General features: G+C 35.2%; 1 protein-coding gene across 1 annotated transcript in view; it reads left to right on the forward strand.

Moving 5' to 3' along the window:
• The first annotated feature begins 1093 nt into the window (after nucleotides 1-1093).
• Naglu (N-acetyl-alpha-glucosaminidase) overlaps nucleotides 1094-21098 on the forward strand; it is a 66124-nt gene continuing 46119 nt past the window's right edge. Inside the window, exons 1-5 of the mRNA XM_089091761.1 lie at nucleotides 1094-1204; nucleotides 6905-7047; nucleotides 11490-11671; nucleotides 14494-14590; nucleotides 20872-20993. Of these exons, the coding sequence (XP_088947887.1) occupies nucleotides 1144-1204; nucleotides 6905-7047; nucleotides 11490-11671; nucleotides 14494-14590; nucleotides 20872-20993 (605 nt within the window). The 5' untranslated portion in view covers nucleotides 1094-1143. The remainder of the gene's footprint in view (nucleotides 1205-6904; nucleotides 7048-11489; nucleotides 11672-14493; nucleotides 14591-20871; nucleotides 20994-21098) is intronic.

Here is a 21098-nt window from a genome sequence, read left to right on the forward strand (position 1 = left end):
GACTAAGACAACGGAGTGTATGTATATCCAGCTTATATTGAGATGCCGTGTACGACAGCTCCTTGAGAGACATAAAGTCTGAGTATACTATAATATTTTGCGTATTAGGACTCAATGATTGGTTATTCATAATGTACTCCAAAGCCTTGATTAAATGTATTTAGCTTTGCTGCCATTACAGAAACATTATCAAATAGTCTCTCACCCATTGCAATATTGAGGGATGGGAAATAGAATCCCCATGATACCTTCTAATTCATTTTAGGACCATCTACTAGAATCGGGGAATGGTCTCTGTATGTGGTTTTAATAAATTCAGCAATTTTTCTTGATAAATTGGATTGGAGCAAGTTCTGTCGTCCACTCTTATTATTTATTGTCGGGATTTCATTTTAATTTTAGCAAACTCATGGGCAATGCCTCTTTACATGGATGGATATTCTTTTGTGAGAAAATTTAGCTGCGAGGATTTTAAAATAATTTTGTATAAGTTGTCATTCACACGGGGCTTATTCGTAGTCGTAGTCACGATTTAGTTCAATTTGGATCAACTCACCATCAACTAAGGCTAGGTTTTAACCAATTACATCGAATGTTAGTGGCAAAGAATGTGACAAGAACCTATCAACAAGTGAAATGACATAATTTTTATATAATTCTGAAAAAAGGGTTATACCCACTTTGCCTTTCGAGACTATCTGTCTTGGCTTTACTAGGCAAGCATCCCAAGTGGCATTTGAAAATGAAACTAATAAAGGCTGGATGTTACTTTTGAGCAATTGACCTCCCATGGATTTTGCTTCATCGAAGTATTTCTTGCCACTAATCTTTGACGTAATTAGTTGAAACCTAGGCTTAGTTGCTGGTCTGTTAATGTGAATTGAACTATTACTAGGCCTAGGACTGAGACTCTGACACCCGTGTTAACAAAATGTTTTTGCCAAGTCGTAGTCGTAGTCCCGGCTACGATTAAGCCCCCTGTAAAATGCCACTAAGTGTACCTGACGATCTTTTATTACTTGCAAATTGGCTCGAGCGATGTGTCTGTGGCGTGCTCTGTCTTAACAGCGCTATCTAGCTAAACTATAGTTATTTTTCAGCAAAGCTTATAAAAAATCGACACGAGTCTGTTCAATGTAAAACATGGGATATCCTTGTTTGTTAAAAAGCTTACAATATTTAATAACATCGCTTTTATTGCTTGGTATTGATTAAATTATTTATTTTGACTTTAGAGTTCGGCTAATTTTTTCTAGGATAATTAGGAAATTTCTTGAGCTAGGTGAAGGAAACTTTAAAATGGATCAAGACTACCCTATAGCTTTGAATAGGGCCTAGGAAGGGATTAAAGCTCCCTCCACAGAAGAAAAATTAAAATTGGTAAAATTCTACTTTAGCTACTTTTGGCTATCTTGGAAAGGAGTTTGGTTAGGAAAATGAAACTTTCACGGATAGGTCTACAGGCTTAAGTATGTCCCGGGAAGGTATTTTGAAGTACTTACCTCCACTCCGTCTCTCTCTAGATGGTCCTGACCTTTGATGACCTTTAAAAATATGTGTGTCACCTTTTAATATATGTCTTCTGATTAAAATGAATTAAAACACAATTGGTTTAATACTTAAAACTTTGATTACTCATGATTTATAGAGTTTTAAAAATATGCAAATAAATTTCCTAAATTTTGAAAATTAACATTGACATGGCTTAAAATACTACTCAAATAACAGGAATTGCATTTTCAGAACTAAAGCCAGAGAAAAAGAATCTTATAACTGAAAATTAAGGTAAAATGTTGTTTTGTCAAAATTTCAATAGGTATAGACTTGTCATGAAGGCAAATTTCAGGATCCTCTAGAGGGAGAAGGAAAGGAGATAAGTACTTCAAAATACCTTCCCAGGACATATTTTAGCCTGTAGACCCATCCCTGAAAGTTTCATTTTCCTAACCTCACCCCTTTCCAAGATAGGTAAAAGTAACTAAAGTAGAATTTTACCTTAAAATTCTAGACAAGCTATTTTTTGTTGTCTTGGAAAGGGGTTAGGTTAGGAAAATGGAACTTTCAGGACATCCACCACATGGCTAATATGGGAGTAAAGTTCATTTGTGAAGCAAATGAATGTTAGCCTATGTTCAGATTCAGGATGCAATTCTGGGTATATATTTGCACATTAGGGGGGTCGGGGTATATATTCTGTGAATATATAGGTTCTAAAAATTACATGAATTTCTTAGAAAAACTGGAAAAACAAGGATAGAAGTGAAGATTAAGGCTCTCTCCCTGCTAAATGTGTTAACTACATTCATTCTGCATATTATCAAGTAAGAATTGTTTCCTTAATATGTTTCCTTACGTCCAGCTGGACTCCTAGGCTTAAAATACTGGTTGGTCAGTTGGCTAATTCAAAGATTTGTATCTAGACCTATATACACTGTCAAATTAGCGATCTGGTGGTATCCCAAACTTTCACAGATGGATCTACAGACTAGCAAAATAGATCTTCTGCTTAAATGAAGTAGGATGTAAGAAAAGTGTTTTTAGCTTTACAACTTTGCTCAATCACAATTTATGAGCTTTCAAAGATCTAAAATAGGCCTACATTTCCCAAATTAGAAAAAAAAACCATGGATTTTGCTTAAAATTTGGTAAAATTCTAGCTTAGCTACTTTTCATTATATTGGAAAGGAGTTAGCTTAGGAAAATGTCCCAGGAAGGTATTTTGAAGTACCACCCCCACTCCTTCTCCCTCTAGAGAACAGTGACTTTTGATGACCTTTAAAAATCTCTGTGTTATACAAGTGAAACTTTGCAAATTAGATCTTCTGCTTAAATGAAGTACAATTGAACTGTTTTCAGCTTCACGACTTTGCTCAATCCCAATTTGTAAAGTTTCAAAGATCTGCAAAAACATTTCCTAAATGTAGAAAAAAAACTATTCATAACTTTAAATTACCTTAATTTGTAGCTTAGAGCATTCTAAGGATTTCTGCTTTTAGAGCTTTAGAATGATAGCTTGAGTTGTTTTCAATGTTTTGAGTGGCCAGGTACAGTTGAATGATCAGCAGCATCCTAATTGAGTTTACACTCTAGAGGACCACTCAGCACCCAGCTTTTGTTTAAAAACATCAACAGATTCAGCAGTAACTGTTTTGTCAGATAGTCTGTTCTAACTGTTGACAATTCATGATGAAAAGAGTTGAGTACCAACTCTAGATATGGTAGCCTGCTTGACAAGTTTCAGGTGATGACCTCTAGCTCTTGAGTTGAGACCAACAGTAGAGAATAATGCTGGGAGAGTATTAGCCCTCATTAACTTATAGACTAAAATAGCATCTCCTCTTTTTCTCCTGTAAACAAGCATAGGAAGATCCAGCTTTGATAGTCTTGCAGGGTAGGAAAGCTCCCACATGTCAGATATTGCTGTAGTGGCATGTCTCTGCACATCTTCAAGAACTTTTATGGTTTTTTTTAAATATAGGGAAGCATGAGACATTCCAACTTCAAGCTTAGGGTGTGCAAGTCCCTTATATTGAAGACTAATGACTTTAGGAGAACAAGTGGAATTTGGAAAGAGTATGTTTAATCAGTCCTATTGTTGAACTAGCACCAGCAGCAGACCTCTTAACATGAATGCTGAATTTTAGTTCATTGTTAATAGTGACACCAAGATTTTGCACATTATTTATAGAGGAGAGTGGGTGGCCTAAGAAAAAATAAGAGCAGCAAGGATTCAGTTTGCCAAAGTGAATGATATGGCACTTGGCAACATTGAATTAAAGAAGCCAAGCCTCAGCCCATTGACCAAGCAGTCTAAGATTATTTTGTAGAAGGGCATGCTCGTCACAGGACAAGGCTGGACCAAGAAGCTTCAGGTTGTCAGCATAGAGAGTTGATTTAGATAATGGAAGGAGCATCAATGATAAAGCTATTAATTAGTATAGGACCCAAAACACTTCCTGGAGGAACTTCACTCAAAACATGCACAGAGGAAGAAAGATTACAGTTACTATAGTCATCAAATAACTGAACACATTGATATTGCAAACAAAGAAAATCAAGGATCCAGATCAGGGATTTCTCTTCAAATTTGACTGCATGTAATTTAATTGCAAGTTGCTTATGACAAACTTTGTCACAAGCTTTAGAAAAGTCAAACAGAATCATGTCAGCAGGTACCTCCATATCAAACAGGTTAGTGATGTGGTCATATGATTCAAGGAGATTGGTATCAACAGATCTTTGTGAACAAAATTCCAATCTGCAGGTAGTCTAGAAAGGTTTAATGATAACTTGAAAAGCAGGGAAAGAGGTTGACACAAAAATGTACAACATACATGAAGGATACACTGATGAATGCCATCTGGACCAGCAGATTTATTCAGTTAGAGGGATATAAGTTCCTTTAGAACTATTGTACCAGCAATCAGAATTGGTATGGCCTAAAATTCTACTCAAAAGCCAGGATTTGCATTTTCAGAACTACAAAACAAGAGAAAAAAAACTGATAACTGAAAATTAAAGTAAAATGCTGTTTTATCAAAGTTTCAATAGGTTTGAAATTTTGACAGGCAAATAGAAATTTACCTGTTAAGTAGCCTAGGTAAATTTCTAAGACTTAGAAATCAGAAAAGGTTAACACAAAAGCTTGGCAATACCTTTGCAGAGTATGTTTTTGACCCTGGATTCATTACTGAAAGTTTCATTTTCCTAACCTTACCCCTTTCCAAGATAGCAAAAAGTAGCTAAAATAGAATTTTACCTAAAATTCTACTCAAATAAAAGGAACTAAATTTCCAATACTAAAACCCCCCAAAAAAGGAAAATTAAAATTAAGTAGGCAAATTTCTGAGACTTAGAAATCAGAAAAGGGTTAACATAGTAGCTTTGGAATATCTTTCCTGATTAAGTTTTTGGCCCTGGATTAATTTCTGAAAGTTTCACTTTTCTAGCTTAACCCCTCTCCAAGATAGCATAAAGTAGCTTGTCTAGAATTTTACCAAAGAAAATATCTTAATAGAATCATTATAGTTTGATAAGATGAGTCTTTATGCTGGTGATGAAAAGCTTATTGGCTCTGCAGAGTCATGAGTTACAAGAGCTTCCATACAAGAAGACCTGAATTTGCTTTCACTATGGACCTGTAAGTGGAAGCTTGAATTTAACGTTCAGAAGTGCAAGTGAATGCACTTTGGGAGGAAAAAGGTAAGGTGGCTGTACCATATGATGAGATGGGGTGGTTCAAGACAATTGATTGACTTTTTGGCAGATAGGGGAGATTTGGGAATTGTTGTTGATGAGGAACTAAAATTTAACAAACAGCAGTTGACAAAATATCCCAGACCCTTGGCATAATCAAGTGTACTGTATGCAGCAGATCATCCAAATTTATGACCAAACTGTACAAGGTTCCTGTGCAACCATTGTTTGAATTTGGGATGTGTGTTGCAACACCACTGAACAACTGTGATCAGCTGGATATAGAATATGTCCAAAGATAGGCTACAAAAGCTGTTGATGGATGGAAGAATCTTGACTGAATAAGCTAAAGCTCCCAACTCATGTGTACAGGCATTGAAGAGGTGATGTCATAATGACTTTTAAGCTTTTAAATACTGACTCCTCCTGTCAAAAGTCTTTTCAGTTTGATGAATTCCTTAGGATAAGAGGGCATAGTAAGAAGTTGTCCTGGAAAAGGGCAGATACCAGAGTCCACAACCATTACCTCTCCAATAGAGTGATTGTTCATGGGAACAATCTTCCTAATACTGCTGTCATTGCTCCTTCCATTGACACCTTTAAGATTGCTGTTGATAAGAATTGATCCATTAAACCATGGAAGACAGAATGGGATGTAATTGAGTCAATGGTTCCCCATCATCACTGAGCAGCAACTCTATAGTATTTCTTCCTTATTTCAATAGACAATGCAATTTAAGGTAATTAGATTCCTTAGGCTATTTTATGCTCTTTCCAAACAACATATTGACCTTTGTGTTTTTGACAGTGTATCACCCCTTCCTTCCCCTAATGGAACTAATTTTAGCTCTAGGATATATTCAAAGCTGATATAAAACACCAAAACAATGTGATTGTTACTTTATAATATATAACATGTTTCTGTTATTCAGATTATCATGTTTCCTTCCATTGTCATCTGGACCCACATTTTAAATAATTTCAAATAATATTCCATTATAATCACTTAGGTGAAACTAGATTTTATTGAGTCTTGAGCAAAGCTGTGCATTTTACAACACATCACAAGATAAAAAAAAACAAATAACCATAGCCTAAGTGTTTTACTAGGGCTAACCTACATATGGGAACGCTAGGCATAATGCTTTTTTTAGCCAGTCAGTTTGTGTAGGTCTTTTATCATTCTGCTCTGATTTTGTTGTATACACAATCAAAGTTCTGAGACCATAGAGGTCACCAATCTTAGTCAAATGTGCAATATTCTACAGCATATTCTCATCAAAGTCTTTAGACCAGTGATCAGAACAGAATAAATCTTACTTCTTTGGAAAACAACCTGAGACATAGTTCCTCATCTAGAAGTCTATAAGTTCCTAAATTTCCTTATAAATTATTTTTTTCGGAACATATTTGGGCAATTTTTAGATTTTAGAGTACTTTGCAACATAGAAGATGAACACACTTGATTCATCCTTCTGTATTCTTTTTAAGTGTACTATTAGCTTCGATTTCAAGTTCCATTTTGAGCCCTTGAAGTGATACATTTTTCTTGTTTTTAACCTTAAAATTGCCTCTACTTCTTATATTAAATGCAAATTAAATCTACTAGCAAATTGAATGCAAATGTTTGTATATTAAGGCCATTCATCCAAGTACAGTTATACTTAATTGCCTTGATAAAACAATTACTAAAACTTGTTGTTTTTAGGCCTCTGTCAAGCATATAGCTCAGAATCCAACCAGGAAAAAGCTGTGAGAGACCTTTTAGTACGCCTGATTCCAGATGTACATAGCAGTTTTGAAATTACTGTTGATGATAATATTTTCAATGATGATCAAATTTCCTTTAAGGTAATTTATACTGCAATTACCTTGTGTACATATTGAGTTATGACTTACAGAAGGAGGTGTGGGGCAGACCTATGATTTGGAGCGACAGGGGGAGGGGAATTATGGTAATTGATAAAATAGGGAAGGTGTGCCTACTTTTGACATAGAAGCATGGACTCTAAAGAAAGAAGATATGCCAGATGCTGCCCAATAGTATGTTTAAAGGTAATTTTGTTAAAAGGTAAAAAGCTTGGTTATGAAGCTCCAAACCCCAGTCTTCATAAACTTAATTTATTGGATCTGTCTTAGTATGTGAATTACTAAAAGAACACCTTAGGTATCCAGGACACTGTGTGTCTAGAATAACTATATTTCTTCTGATTTGGCATGAAGGAGGATGAAAAGGAAGGCCAGACATTCTTGTCTTGGCTAGGATGAGACTACAAAAATCTCTTAAAACATTAGGAAATTTCTTTTGAGGTGGATAAAAAGTGAAGCAGTTAATTAGGACAAAAAAGGAAGACTGTTCCTTGTTGAGGCTTCAGGCATAGTAGAGCTGTAATAAATTTGTAGTAGTAATTAATAATGGGCTTCCTATTAATGAGGTGAAATATTGACAGCCTACTTTGCTAAATCACTGTAGACTGATGTAGGGGTGCAGCTAAGGGAGGGGGGAATCTGTGATTCTGTGTGCCAACACCATGGAACCTTTATATATTTACCTTGGAAATTTAGCTTATGTGTCTGTATTTGTCAGCACACTTTTCTTGGCACATTCTTTATTCTTTGTCTTGGCACATTCAAACCAAACTCAGAACCCTAAAACTGAAGTTATAGATAGAGCCAAATGTTTTTTTTTCAAGATAGGTGGGGGGATTGGATATGGTATAATAGGTCATGAGTAAACATACATTTCAAGCTAAAACATTCAAATATTTTCACATTTCAAAGTAAGTCATTAAAGTAGTGTTTCTCTAAAAATTTGCCTGGGAGTTTGTTCTTGGACAGTTTTTATGGGACACAAGTTTAACCCACCCTTCCAGTATTTGTTGAATGGAGCTATGTTACTATAATCTCTGGAGCTGATCAAAATCAAAATTGTCCCTTTATGCCCAATTACTGAACAAAAGTATGTAAAAGAAGAGTCAGTTTGCCAAAAAATGCAAATCATTGGTAGTACAATAGGGAATAAAGAGCAATATGGGCACAATGTATTATTTGTTTATTTTTCCTCACCAAGGCACTTTATATAGAAGGAGTTGTTATAGAAACTTCTGAAGGAGCTCATTTGATTGGATATTGAAAGCTCTAGCACCCTTTTTAAGAGTCAAAAGTGATTGGAGGACAACAAGCCCCCCCCTGGGCTCACCAATTCTGCAACACATCCAATCAAAATTTTGAGAAAGCCATTTTGTCTCTAGGGATGTAAAAAAAGACTATTTGCATGCAGATTTTCAAAAAGGCATATAATCAGTAGTATAGGCAGTGGAGTGCTATCATATAAAATTTGAAAGGAGCACATTTGATTGGAATATAAAAGTTCTAATGTCCATTTTAAGAGTGAAAAGGAAATGGAGGACAAACTGCCCTCCTCCCAAGTCCATTAATTCTCCAATACATCCAATCAATTTTTAAGATAGCCATTTTGTTCAGCATAGCTGAAAGGTTTAAATAACTATATCTCTGGGGACGTCAACTCCCATCCCCCCACAGCCCTCCAAGCAAGGGCTGTAGGTTATGCAATTGGCCCATTGTTTATGTATAGTATTTGTTATTAGGAAAGAGTGCATGTTTAACCTTTAGTGTTCAAAATGACCAAGTGCATTCAAGTGAAGCTTTCAGAGAATGTTGAGGGGAGTGTTGAATTAAATCAAAACATGGTTTGTGCACACAGGCTGTCAAAAGGGGGAAACTGAGGAATGAATGAGGATATTAATTTAGAACTTTAAGGGAATGATGAGGGGATGATCAGTTGTTAAGGCATGTTGAGGGGGATGTTGAGCTAACCAAAAGCCATTTTGTACATGTTACCCCTATTGCTACTATTACGACTGCTGTGACTACTACTTCTACTGAGGTTAAGGACATTAGGTGAAACTTTCAGGGAATATTTAGGGGATGTTGAAGTAAATCAAAACACACTGTTTGCATTCAGGTTGCCAAAAGGATGTATGAACAATTTCTCAGGAATAGCTTAAAGTATTAAGTTGAAACTTTCATGACATATTGAGAGGTATGTTGAACTAACCAAAAGGCACTCTGTGGATGCTGATACTACTGCTGCTACTTCTGCTACTACTGCTATTATTGCTATGAATACTGTTACTGAGTCTAAGGGCAAGAAGTCGAAACTTTCAGAGAATATTTAGGCAGGATGTTGAATTAAATAAAAGCACACTACAAGTAGGTTGTAAAAAGGGTGTATCAGCAGTATCCCAGGAATGGTCTAAGGTATTAAGTTGAAACTTTCAGGACATGTTAAGAGGGATGTTGAACTAGGTAAAATGAAAACTGTGCTTACTACTGCAAATTCTATCCCTACTATAACTGCTACTGCTACTACTACGGCTGCTGCTGCTACAACTACTGCTATGATGACTGCTACTAGTAATAATGAAGCTAAGGGTATTACAGTGGAACTTTTAGGGAATGTCGAAGAAGATAGTGAACTATATTGAAACAGGCTATATGGATACAGGTTATTAAAAGGCTGTAACAGCTATATCTCAGGACCAAGTTACAGCTTAAAAATTGAGATTACAGCTTAAGCATTCAATTGAGACTCAGTGCATGTTACAGGGGATGTTGAACCAACCAAAAGATATGTATACTACCACTTAGTGTCGTAACTGGTAAAATTGGTCACAGTAAAATTGAGTTTTTTACTGTAATTTTATGGACCCTTTTAAAATTGGTATTTTACCTAATTTAAGTAATTTACATATTTTAAATATCTTCCATATTTGACGGACATATTTTACGACGCCTTGCAATTTCAGAGCATAAAAGTGGAAAGAGACTAGCAGAAAAAGGATTGAATATAATTTTGTTTTGTATATAGCTGTTTCCCAGTTTAAAAGGCCATCTGCCTGACTTAGGTCTGTTGTTATCATTACGATAAAATGTATTATATTACAGGCAATTATAATTTTAAAACGGGGAAATATTAGCTGAAATAAAATTCCATTAGTTCTATGAACTGTTATAGCTGTTCCCCGGTTTAGAAGGCCATCTGTCTAACTTAGGTCTCTTCTTATCATAACGATAAGATGTATTATATTATGGGTAATTATAATTTTAAAATGGCAAAATATTAGCTGAAATAAAATTACATTAGTTTTATGAACTGTTATAGCTGTTCCCCGGTTTAGAAGGCCATCTGTCTGACTTAGGTCTCTTCTTATCATAACAATAAGATGTATTAAAATACGGGTAATTATAATTTTAAAATGGTGAAATATTAGCTGAAATAAAATTACATTAGTTCTGTGAACTGTTAAAGGCAGAAAGGGCTACAGAGCAGCATTGACATATGACAAAAAAATTCAATAGCCAAGAAAGATAAGGGTAATATCAGCCTGCAGAAAAAAAGAAGCAGAAATGATTGAGGCAGATATTTCGTCAGGGACTTCCACCCAACCGTCTTCAGTGCTCAAAAAAAGAAAGAAACCTAACCTTTTGAAATAGCTCTAACTGAGCAGAAGAAATTCTAAATTACACAAACAAAAAACCCAAGCCAGAATAAATAAAAGACTATTCACCAATTACATTGGGCAAGAATTCTCTGCTTAGTGATTGACTTAGCTTGTCTACTGACTTAATTCTCATTAAAAGCGTGGTGAGATGAATTTTATTTTTTTTACGTGAAACTCATATAACGAAGTTTATATCTTCTACGTTGAACTCAAAAGGAAACGTAAAAAAGAAAATTATTAATATTAGTCATATGCTTAAGAGCAATTCTTTTTCAAATCATGTATAACTTACTTACGTGGAACTAAAGCTTTTTTCTTCCATGTTGACTCAAAAGAAAGAGAACCTGAAAAAGTCATCTCTGTTTTTGGGTCTTTCTTTTCCTGTATCCTTTTCTTATAAAGAACAATGTCGAATTTTGATATTATACGGGAAGAAAATATTAAAAAAAGAAAAAAATTATTAGAAACATCAGTTATATTTTGTGTTAAGACATTTTCAGACAGTAATTTAGTCAAGTCAAACAATTTATCTTGTTAAAAATTTTGAAAACTTGTCTTCTCCTGCACCTTTTGTTTTAGATTCTAGAAATCCTAAAAAACAAGATATTAAAAATAATCAGAAATTTTGTCTTAATAGATGTTTGGGGCGTACATGATTATTTTCGTAACTTTTACAGTATATAAGCTGGGATGGAGACCAACTTAAATTGCAATTTTACCAAATATTTTGGAAATTTGTCTTTAATATGCGCTCTTTGTTATTTTTAGATCCTAAAAACATCAGAAAATTCTACAGTAAAAATAACTGGGAATTCTGGCGTAGCAGCAGCTTGGGGCGTACATCATTACCTTCGTAACTTTTGCAACTGTCATATAAGCTGGGATGGAGACCAACTTAAATTGCCTGAAATTTTACCAAATGCGAGTGTTGAAGTGCGGTCAGGAGACAGGTAATTTAATCATATAAACTAAATGTTGATCTTTCTTGATTCCCTAGCCTAAAGAGAAATAGTCGTAAGGTCGATCTGGTTTTCTATATCTAGAAGATGTATTTGAATGCTAAATTCTGTTAGATTTTTTGAGCTGTTTTAATTAAAAATTTCTCAGTATTGGTTGAAACATATTCATAGTCTATACAAATATCGGACATTTGTTATTGTATTATATCAGTTAGATGTTATAATTGTTAGTCCATATTCAAGGAAATTATAAGCAGGGTACGGACCAACTGTTTTTGTTAGCAAGGGAGAGTTGGAAAGGGGGGCAAAATGGAATTTTGTAGCGCGTTTTTAATAATCTTGACGTTCCTTAATGCATTTCAGGATGTGAACTTTTGAATTGGGAAGAAAAAACACTAAAAAATGGTTTATGGACAAAGAAAAAAAGCAGGTTGGGAACTTCTTCGGTCGTTCTCTCTCTCTTTCTCCGCCTGCTCATTTTTTCTGTCTTTTAAAACCTGTGTTTTTGGTTTTACTTTGTTATTTGTTGGCTCTGAAGTTTGAATTCTGGCAATCTGGGCTTGTGATAGTCATGTTTTTTGAAAATAAATTTTTCCTTATGTTTCTCGTTTAAATATTATCGCATATAATTTCGATTTTAAGTTAGATTAATAAATTAGACGCATTTAATATAGTTTCTCCCAATGTTTTGCTGAATTTTTTACATGAAATTGTGGTAGTTCCCTCTGAAACAAGATTTTTTGCTACAAAGCTTTTTAGTATCTAAAAACGAAAATGATTGTCTCCTTCGCCTCTTTCTATGGTGATAGGTTGGTCATGTGCTAGGGTCACGTCCCTCGTTGCCTCCCTAGATCGGACTTCTACAAAAGCAAGTTTAATTACGCCATTTTCCTTAATAACAGTTGACATATTCACCATGAGACAGAGTCTTGAAACACTGTTTAACAGTTTTATTCTTGTTTTCTAAAATAATTAGAATTATTCATCTAATTATTTGCTGTCAGCAAATAATTAGATATTACAGCTGTCATTCTAATTACAGCTGTCTGCTGTAATTAGATTGATTGATTGTTGGCTAGAAGGGAAGTAAGGTTCTGGCAGTTTTATAGTGCGATTCACTGTTTCATGTCATTTGTTGGCTTCAATGGATTAAATTGTTTTGAATGAAATGCATCGCAAAGGAAGGAAAAAGAAAAATACTTTTTTTTTTTTTATATTCGAGAAGTTCTTGAATTTTTCCCCTAGTGTTTGTATGCTGATTCCAAATATATAAAGTTCATTAAGTTTAAAGTTACCCGTCAAAAGTTCGAGCCTGAGAAAATTTGCCCAATTTTTCAAAAAGGGGTGAACACCCCCAAAACATCAAGTGAACTAAATGAAAATTATAACATCAGATTCTGCACATCAGAAAACCCTTTGTTTAGAGGTTCCAAGCTCCTACATACAAAAATGTGGATTTTTGTATTTTTTGCCAATAGAAAGATTACGGATGCGTGTTTTTTTTTATGTTTTTCCCAGGGGTGGTCGTATTGAACCAATGCTCCTAGAAGATCGGGATAGGGCTCATTTGATCGGAAATCAGAAATTCTAGTACCCCTTTTAAGTGACTAAAAATATATGAGGTCAGCTAGTCCCCATCCCACGTCCCTATTCTCCCCCCTAAAGCCGTCCGATAAAAATTTTGAGATGCTTATTTTGATCTGCATAGGCGAGAGATCTAATAACTATGTCTTTGAGGGCGCCTTGACCACCCACAGCCCCCGGAGGAAGGGCTACAAACTATGAACTTTGCTCATTGTTTACGTATAGTTTTGGTTATTAGTAAGTATACATTTTTTTTGGGGGGGGGGGGGAACGTGGGATGATATTTCCATGGAGGAATTTTCTGTGAAGGAAGGAGATTTTCCATAGAGGGGGTAACGGATTTCCCGGCATTATTTAAAAAACAATAAGAAATTAATTAAAAAATTACTGAAAGTAAGGGGCAACATTAAAGCTCAAAACGAAAAGAAACTATTAAGTATATGGGGGTTACCTCCTACTCAATGCGTCGCTTTTTACGCTAAATGTTTTTTGAACTTTTAAAAAAGCTTATTTATCCAATTAAATGGCTCTTGTGTTTCAGGAGTCGTTCTTAAGGAATTGGGATAAAAAATCAAACTTTAGCGCAAAGAGCGAGGTATTGAGGGGGGGGGCCTCATATACTCAATAATTTCTGTTCGTTTTAAGTTTTAATGTTGTCCCTTACTTTAAGTAAAAAAAAATTGTATTTAATTATTCGTAAAATCTCATTGTGAATGGGCCTTCAGTGGTTCTTTTATGAAAAATAAAAAAAAGCTTTTAATAATTTTACGAGGCCCTTGAACAAAGTTGCACATTCTATTGCATTTGTTATTGGTTCTACGGAGCAACTGAACGAATCTGGTCACCTTAGAAAGTAGCACTTTTCGCCAAAGTTTAGTTTCCCACGCATGAGTTTTAGACCATTTAAAAAAGTAACGTTAATGTGTATTTTAATTTGGTGTCAAAAACCTTGCTAATTTGGTACTGTTGAATTTACTTAGCTCAGCAATATACAGTAGGAATATCTAAAATACGTGCAATTTTAAATGCGTTCTGTTTTTAGCCCCCCCCCCCCCCAATAGGTTCCAATTAGTGCTTTTGAACGCGACTCAATAATTGCAATTGGCTACTGAATGGTAAAAATTACAATAAGGTTATTGAACGTGGTGTAAGTCCAGACATGTACCATCGAATTTGTTCATTAAAATCAGTGAAATTGATAACTACGTTTAAACTTGTTTTCTTTTTAGATATAGGTATTATCAGAACGTTTGTACATTTGGGTATAGTTCTGCTTGGTGGAACTGGTTGAGATGGGAAAGAGAAATTGATTGGATGGCTCTCCAGGTGATTCTTTTTGCTTCTATATTAGTTTTTACTTAAAAATATCGAACAGGCACTTACGTAAGCACTTAATTCGGGTAGTGGGTGGGGTGGTTGGGGGACAAAATTATGATTTTCAAGAGTAAATGAATGAATTCTTCATTTCAAAACTGCTATTCACAAGCTCAAATGGTCGAATTTGTGTTCACATAAAGTAAATATAAAGATTAAGTGCCACACGGCCAACAGCCATTTAAAATGCTGTCATACTGTTCACTCGTTAGTCTAATATTCTGGTAAGTTACTTGGTACTTACGTATTATACCGACCACACCTAAGAAATGAAGTTAGGTTTATCCTAATGAAATATACCAAAATATGATGAAAATATAATACTTTAGTTACAAAATTGTGAAAACTACAACAAAAAATTATGAAAAGCAAGCCGCCCAGAACGCATTATATTAAATACCTAACCCAACCAACTCTATATATTAAATATTTAATTAGAATATATCTGCATAGTAGTTTATCTAACTCAGTCTAACCTGATTATCTTTGAGTGCATACTATGAAACTGGTTTTAAATAGATCAAGAACAACAATGTGGTCGTTATAATACGTAAGTACCAAATACTATAACCACAAAAGATATAGTAGATGTTTACAATGACGGTACCCTACGAAAAAACTATAAAAATCCGAAAATTCCGTGGTTGTGGTCCCTAAGCCCCTTCCCTCCCCCCGCCCCCTTGCATACCTGCCTGGGTTCGATACTAAAATTAATCACGTCAGTTGTTTTGTTTTTAAAGTGCTGATGCTTCAGCTGTTGAAACCTTGTATATGTTGCTGTATTTATGAACTAAATCTTAGATCTAATATTAGTTCAGATATTTCAGCGGTTGTTACCGACATCATATTTAATGCAGTCTTTCTCCTTTAACTTTTTAGCAAACTTTTTAGCAAAAATGTTACCAAGAAATGTTGTAGTTTGAGGTGGAGCCAATATTTGAAATAATGCATTGCTAATATAAAATGTATATAAAACACATCATATTTGATCTGTAGTAAGAAATGAATACGGACCTCAAAACTTGACCGCAGAAATGGAAAAACTGATTGGATATCAAACAGTTCGTGTAACGAACTGTAAGCAAGGAGCGACCCGGCTCAATAGTTACCAAAACTCTAAAAAGCGGAATTTTGATACCAGTAGATATATCAAAAGAATCGGATTTTTATGCTGATTTCAAATATATAAGTTTCATCAAGTTTAGTTTTACCCATCAAAAGTTACGAGCCTGATTTTCGAAAAAAGGGGGAAACAATCCCTTAAAAGTGATGGAATCATAATGAAAATCAAACCATCAGATTCAGCGTAACAGAAAACCTACTGTAGATTCTCCAAGCTCCTATCTGTAAAAATATGGAATTTTGTATTTTTTGCCAGAAGAAAAATCACGGATGCGGGTTTATTTGTTTTTTTTTGTTTGTTTTTGTTTTTTTCCCAGGGGTGATCGTATTTATTCAGTAGTCCTAGAATATCGTGAGAGGGCTCGTTGGAACGGAAATTAAAAGTTCTAGTGGCATTTTTAAGTGACGAAAAAAATTGGAGGGCAACTTGGCCCCCTCCCACGCTCATTTTTCCCAAAGTCACCTAATCACAATTTTGAGATAGCCATTTTGTTCAGCATAGTTGAAAATCTAATAGATATGTCTTTGAGGATGACTCCCACAGTTCCTGGGGGAAGGGCTGCAAGTTATGAACTTTGCCCATTGTTTACATATAGTATTGGTTATTGGGAAGTATACCGACGTTTCCAGGAGGCATTTTTCTGGTGAGGAGAGGGGTCGGAGGAGGGGGTTACGTTGGAGGATGTTTCCTTGGTGGAAGGGACATTTCTATGAAGGGAGCGCCGGATTTCCCAGCATTAGGCTATTTAAAAAACGATCAGAAATTAAATAAAAAAGTTTTTTCAACTGAAAGTAAGGAACAACATTAAAACTTAAAACGAACAGAAATTATTACGTATATGAGGGGGTTCGCCACCTAGTTAATGCCTCGCTCTTTACGCTAAAGTTTTTTTTTAGTAATGTCAAAAGATCTATCTATTCTAATTAAACGGCCTTAGTCATTCAGGGATTTGTGATTCCAACAAAATTCGAAATTTAGCGTAAAGAGCGAGGTATTGACTTGGGGGCCAACCCCTTCATATATGTAATAATTTCTGCTCGTTTTAAGTTTTAATGTTGCTCCTTACTTTCAGTTGAGAAAACTTGTTTTTTTATTTATTTAATACTGTTAAAGAAACTGCAAGACCCATCCCATTGTCTTCTTTTGTCTATCAACATCTAAAGTAAACTTATATCAAAAGATGCACTTTTTTTTTCTTTTTCGCAGTGTTTCAATGTCATAAAGTATCAAGGGCTTATCTACCTTACTCGTGTTCAGAAAAGACATAAATTGTCAAGTAAAGATAAAATTACCACGAATCCTTTACCTACCAAGTTTTCCAAATTTCCTTACAATATTTCAAAAATTCTCGAAAATAAGAAAAAGATTTAGTTTTTCGAATCGAGGAATTTTAAATGCTGCTATAGATTTTGAAACACTGAAGACGAGCAGCAGCTGCAATTTACAATGACCTCAGTGACTTGTGTCAAATTTTCGAAGGTCATTTTTCCTTCTTCAGCTTCTAAGAAGGCCCAGCGTGATCCAAAGATTCAAGGGAGTAAATCTTTTTAGACCTTCAAGCACAAATTACCTGGGCTCCTGGCGTCCATCCTCAGGACTCCGGAGCGGCCTACATTCACATCTCGGAAATCGCGCCCAAGAGAATTAGTTGAATCCATACCAGGTCCCTCTTTCCTCACAGGAGAAATTTCGTAATACTCCCTAAAGACCCGGGTTGTGTTTGCCTACGATTAATCGCTAGATTTCACAATTTAAGCTAAATTGCTCTTATTCGCTTGAACAATTTAGCGGTAAAATACGACCTGCCATTGTAATAAGTCGTTTACCCAGCAAAATAGGCCAAAAGTTTAAAAACGAAAAAATAATTCAATAGTGGAAAAAAATATTTAGACCCAGAACATTCTTCGATGATAGGAGTTCTAGGAGACTAGTAAAAAGGGTCAGAAAAGGTCAAAATGTAGAAAATGGTTAGTAAAAGGGTGAAAATGTCAGCAAAAACCTGCATCATTGTCAAAAACAGTCCATGAAGTCTCTGCTAACCAAGATCTGAGGTGGGTTAGCCTATACCGACCAAATTCAAAGGCATCTGTGCCCAAAGTAAGGGTCATGATCTTCTTAGAATTGAATACAGAAAAGATAGGATACTAGCTCACAATTTTACACATGGTGGCCGGCGTTTACCCCCCCCCCCCTCCAGGCAATTACCCCCGGAAAATACCCAACGCGCAAAATAAGGGATTAAGGACTCAAAGAACCCTTTCAAATTACTTGATAAATCAGCTCTGACTGTTTACGAAAGTTGATAACTGTTTGCAATGTGAGACCACCTCTTGTCATCTCCCGCCAATTTAGTCGCTCCATCTTATATTCGGGTATATCCAGTAGTTTTCACTGTTAGTATCTAGAAAGGTTTCACATAGCCCAATAAAATCAGCCAGTCCTTCGCAAACTATTTGCCTCAGCTCATCAGTTGATGGACAGAGACCCATAGTACTAAGCTGACGGACGGAAAGATTGCTATCAGCTTTAATAACCCTCTTCAAACTAGCAGTATATTGACTACTGACTAATTTTCCCAGAACTATAATTTCTTCTAGCTTATCATTATGAACGTATTAGAAAATTTTGTTATTAGGAATTTATCTTTATGAAATTTTCTAGAAAGTAAGACTGTGTCTAATTTATCGCTGTGATAGTATTTCAGTACCAGGATTATCATATTTTTAAAAAAAATATAATATTTTTTAAAAATCATATTTTTTTTAAAAATCATATTTTTTTAAATATCATATTTTTTAAAAGTTATTGTTTGTGTTGTTTTCACTTTGATAAAAAAATTTCACTTTGGTTTGCCTTTTTTTGCTTATATTTGAGTTTGGAGGAGGGCGCTGTAATTAATTTTCCCCAAGCACCACTGACCTTTGGAACGGCTCTGTTAAATGAATAACAGAAATGGAATTCCCCGATTTGTAGCAACAGTTGTTTGGGCCCCGCAGATTGATATTGCAAAGGACCTCAAAAGATCTAGTGCCGCAACTCCTCATACCTTATATTTGTAGTGATACATTTTTTGGCAGTAGTAAACCCTAACAAGTAATGCTTTGGGTGTGCTACCGATTGATTTTATTTGTGGTCTTCGAAAAAAAAAATCTTGCTGCTGCTACGACAACCACTTCTGCCAGCTTGTACTCTAGAATTCAGGTATCACACTGGCTCTCTCGAAATAAAAAGCTGTTGTGGTGATGTTTTGTTAGGTCAAGTTTTGCCGTCTCTTTTCATTACGTCTTCTTTTCATTTCAAGTCTTCTGCTATGTGACTCTCACATGCACTCTTGTGTCCATTCAACTTTCACCCCAAGGAACGGTCATACTATTTCGTTATCTGTGTCTGTACTCTATGATTGAGCATTGAAATCAGTATTGAAATAAATGACTAAGTTTTTATGATTTTGGTTACCCCACAGTTATATATTATAGATGTTGCTCATTGTTGAATTTTTTCAACAAACAAGCTGAACTGTTTTGCAACAGGAGTATTTTATTTTTTGTTTGTGATACTGTAATTCTCCAGAATTGGGTAGGATTTATTGTACTTAGGTCTTCGGCACACTAGAGCTTGAAGGGGGGGGGGGGTGCACGGTTCCTCTTATCCTCTTTCAAATAACTTGCTTCAAGGATTTTTTCTTCATGGAGATACAAAAAAAGGTATTTTTCAAAATTTATTGGGTGGAGGTATTTTCGTCCCTCTCTTTTTGAGTTGGTGCTCGTAGGAGGGTGAAAGGCTATAAAATATGCATCTCTGATCCAAATTTGTAAAGAGAACTTCTTGTGGGTCCCTTAAAAGGATTTGGGAGGTTTCTCCTTCTCCCTATTCTTCTTTTCTCTGCAATTATATAACTAAATGTTGCTATTACTAGGCTTTGTTGTTCAGGCTATTGTCAAAAGAAGTCTTTACGATCTTGAGTGTGTCAGAGCTTGTATCGCTTCAAAAAAATTAAATGGAGGTTAAATTTAATGTCAGGAAGTAGAAGCAGTAGAAAAGAAGAGGAAAAGACAGTGATAACCAGTTTCATCTAGTCTCTTTACATCCTATTTATTTTATTGATATAGATACCCCGTTCCTCCCAATGAGAAGTATGGTAATATCATTAAGATATTTTTCAGTTCCTCTAAACTGCGTTTTTTGGTTTGGGTATGTAAGGGACAGGGGTAATATAAGGTATGTAAGGGACAGGGACACTGTAAGGGACAGGGGTAATTTTATTTCGAACAGTACAAGCTGATAATCATTTAGCCTAAGTTGGTGGTCCCTGAAGCTCAAATTTGCCTGTACGATTTTACTTTTTTTTTTAGCAGAACCGTTCAGTACGGATTATATACCATAAAGGTGAGGTGGTGTAGAAGGGAGGGGGGGGGGGGTACAGGATTTGTAATCAAAGTGTGAAATAACGAGCCAAAAGTACAAAAGAATAATTTGTGAAGAGAAAAGAGAAAATAAAGCATTTTAAAGCAAAAAAAAAAAAAATCAATTTAATGTCAGGAAGTATAAGCAGTACAAAAGAGGAGGATAAGACAGCGATAGTCATTCCCTGCAAAGACGTTAAATGCTGTAATTTCTTCATAACTGAATGAAAAAATCTTCCATAACTATTTTGAAATTTGTTGTGCTAAGATCTGTTATGTAAGGCCTGTTGATACCCATACATGAGGGCACGTCTATGTTATTTTCCTTTTCCTTCCAAGACTGCTTTTTCGATTAAATTTGATATTTGTTTAATTTTTTCTAGTAGCTGTTTTGTACGGTCTTCTTCAATCGCTGTAGCCTTTAAAACATAATTGAAGAAACTTTGAATAATAGATAATCTTTTAAGAAATATTGAATCAGTTCATCTCCTGCTAAATTAGCGGGCTCAGAAATACCGAAAACGTGTGGCTTTTTTATTTTTTTTTATTTTTTAGCGAAATTTGTATCCCGGAGGGTGTTTTGGACAATTATACTTCATGTTTATTCTGATGAAATAATTTACTTAATAGTTGAAATGACAGAGACCTTTATGTATCGCCAAAAGAATTGAGATTTTTACTATCTTCCATTTCAATTCATGTTCTAGGGTATTAACTTGCCTTTGGCTTTTATTGGACAAGAAGCAATTTTCAAAAGAGTTTTCAATAATTTGGGACTGAGCGATGCTGAACTAGAAGATTTCTTTGTCGGACCGGCCTTCCTTCCTTGGTAGGTTTCTTAGTGTCTTATTTGCTTTATTTAAAGGTAGCTAGAAGGATTGGTAACCAAGTATAAGAATTTTGACCGTTATCCAGTACCCGGGACATTATCCGG

The sequence above is a fragment of the Artemia sp. Qi Xiang Cuo genome, chromosome 7 (assembly GCF_049724085.1).
Source record: "Artemia sp. Qi Xiang Cuo chromosome 7, ASM4972408v1, whole genome shotgun sequence".
In the NCBI taxonomy this organism is placed as follows: Eukaryota; Metazoa; Arthropoda; class Branchiopoda; order Anostraca; family Artemiidae; genus Artemia; species Artemia sp. Qi Xiang Cuo.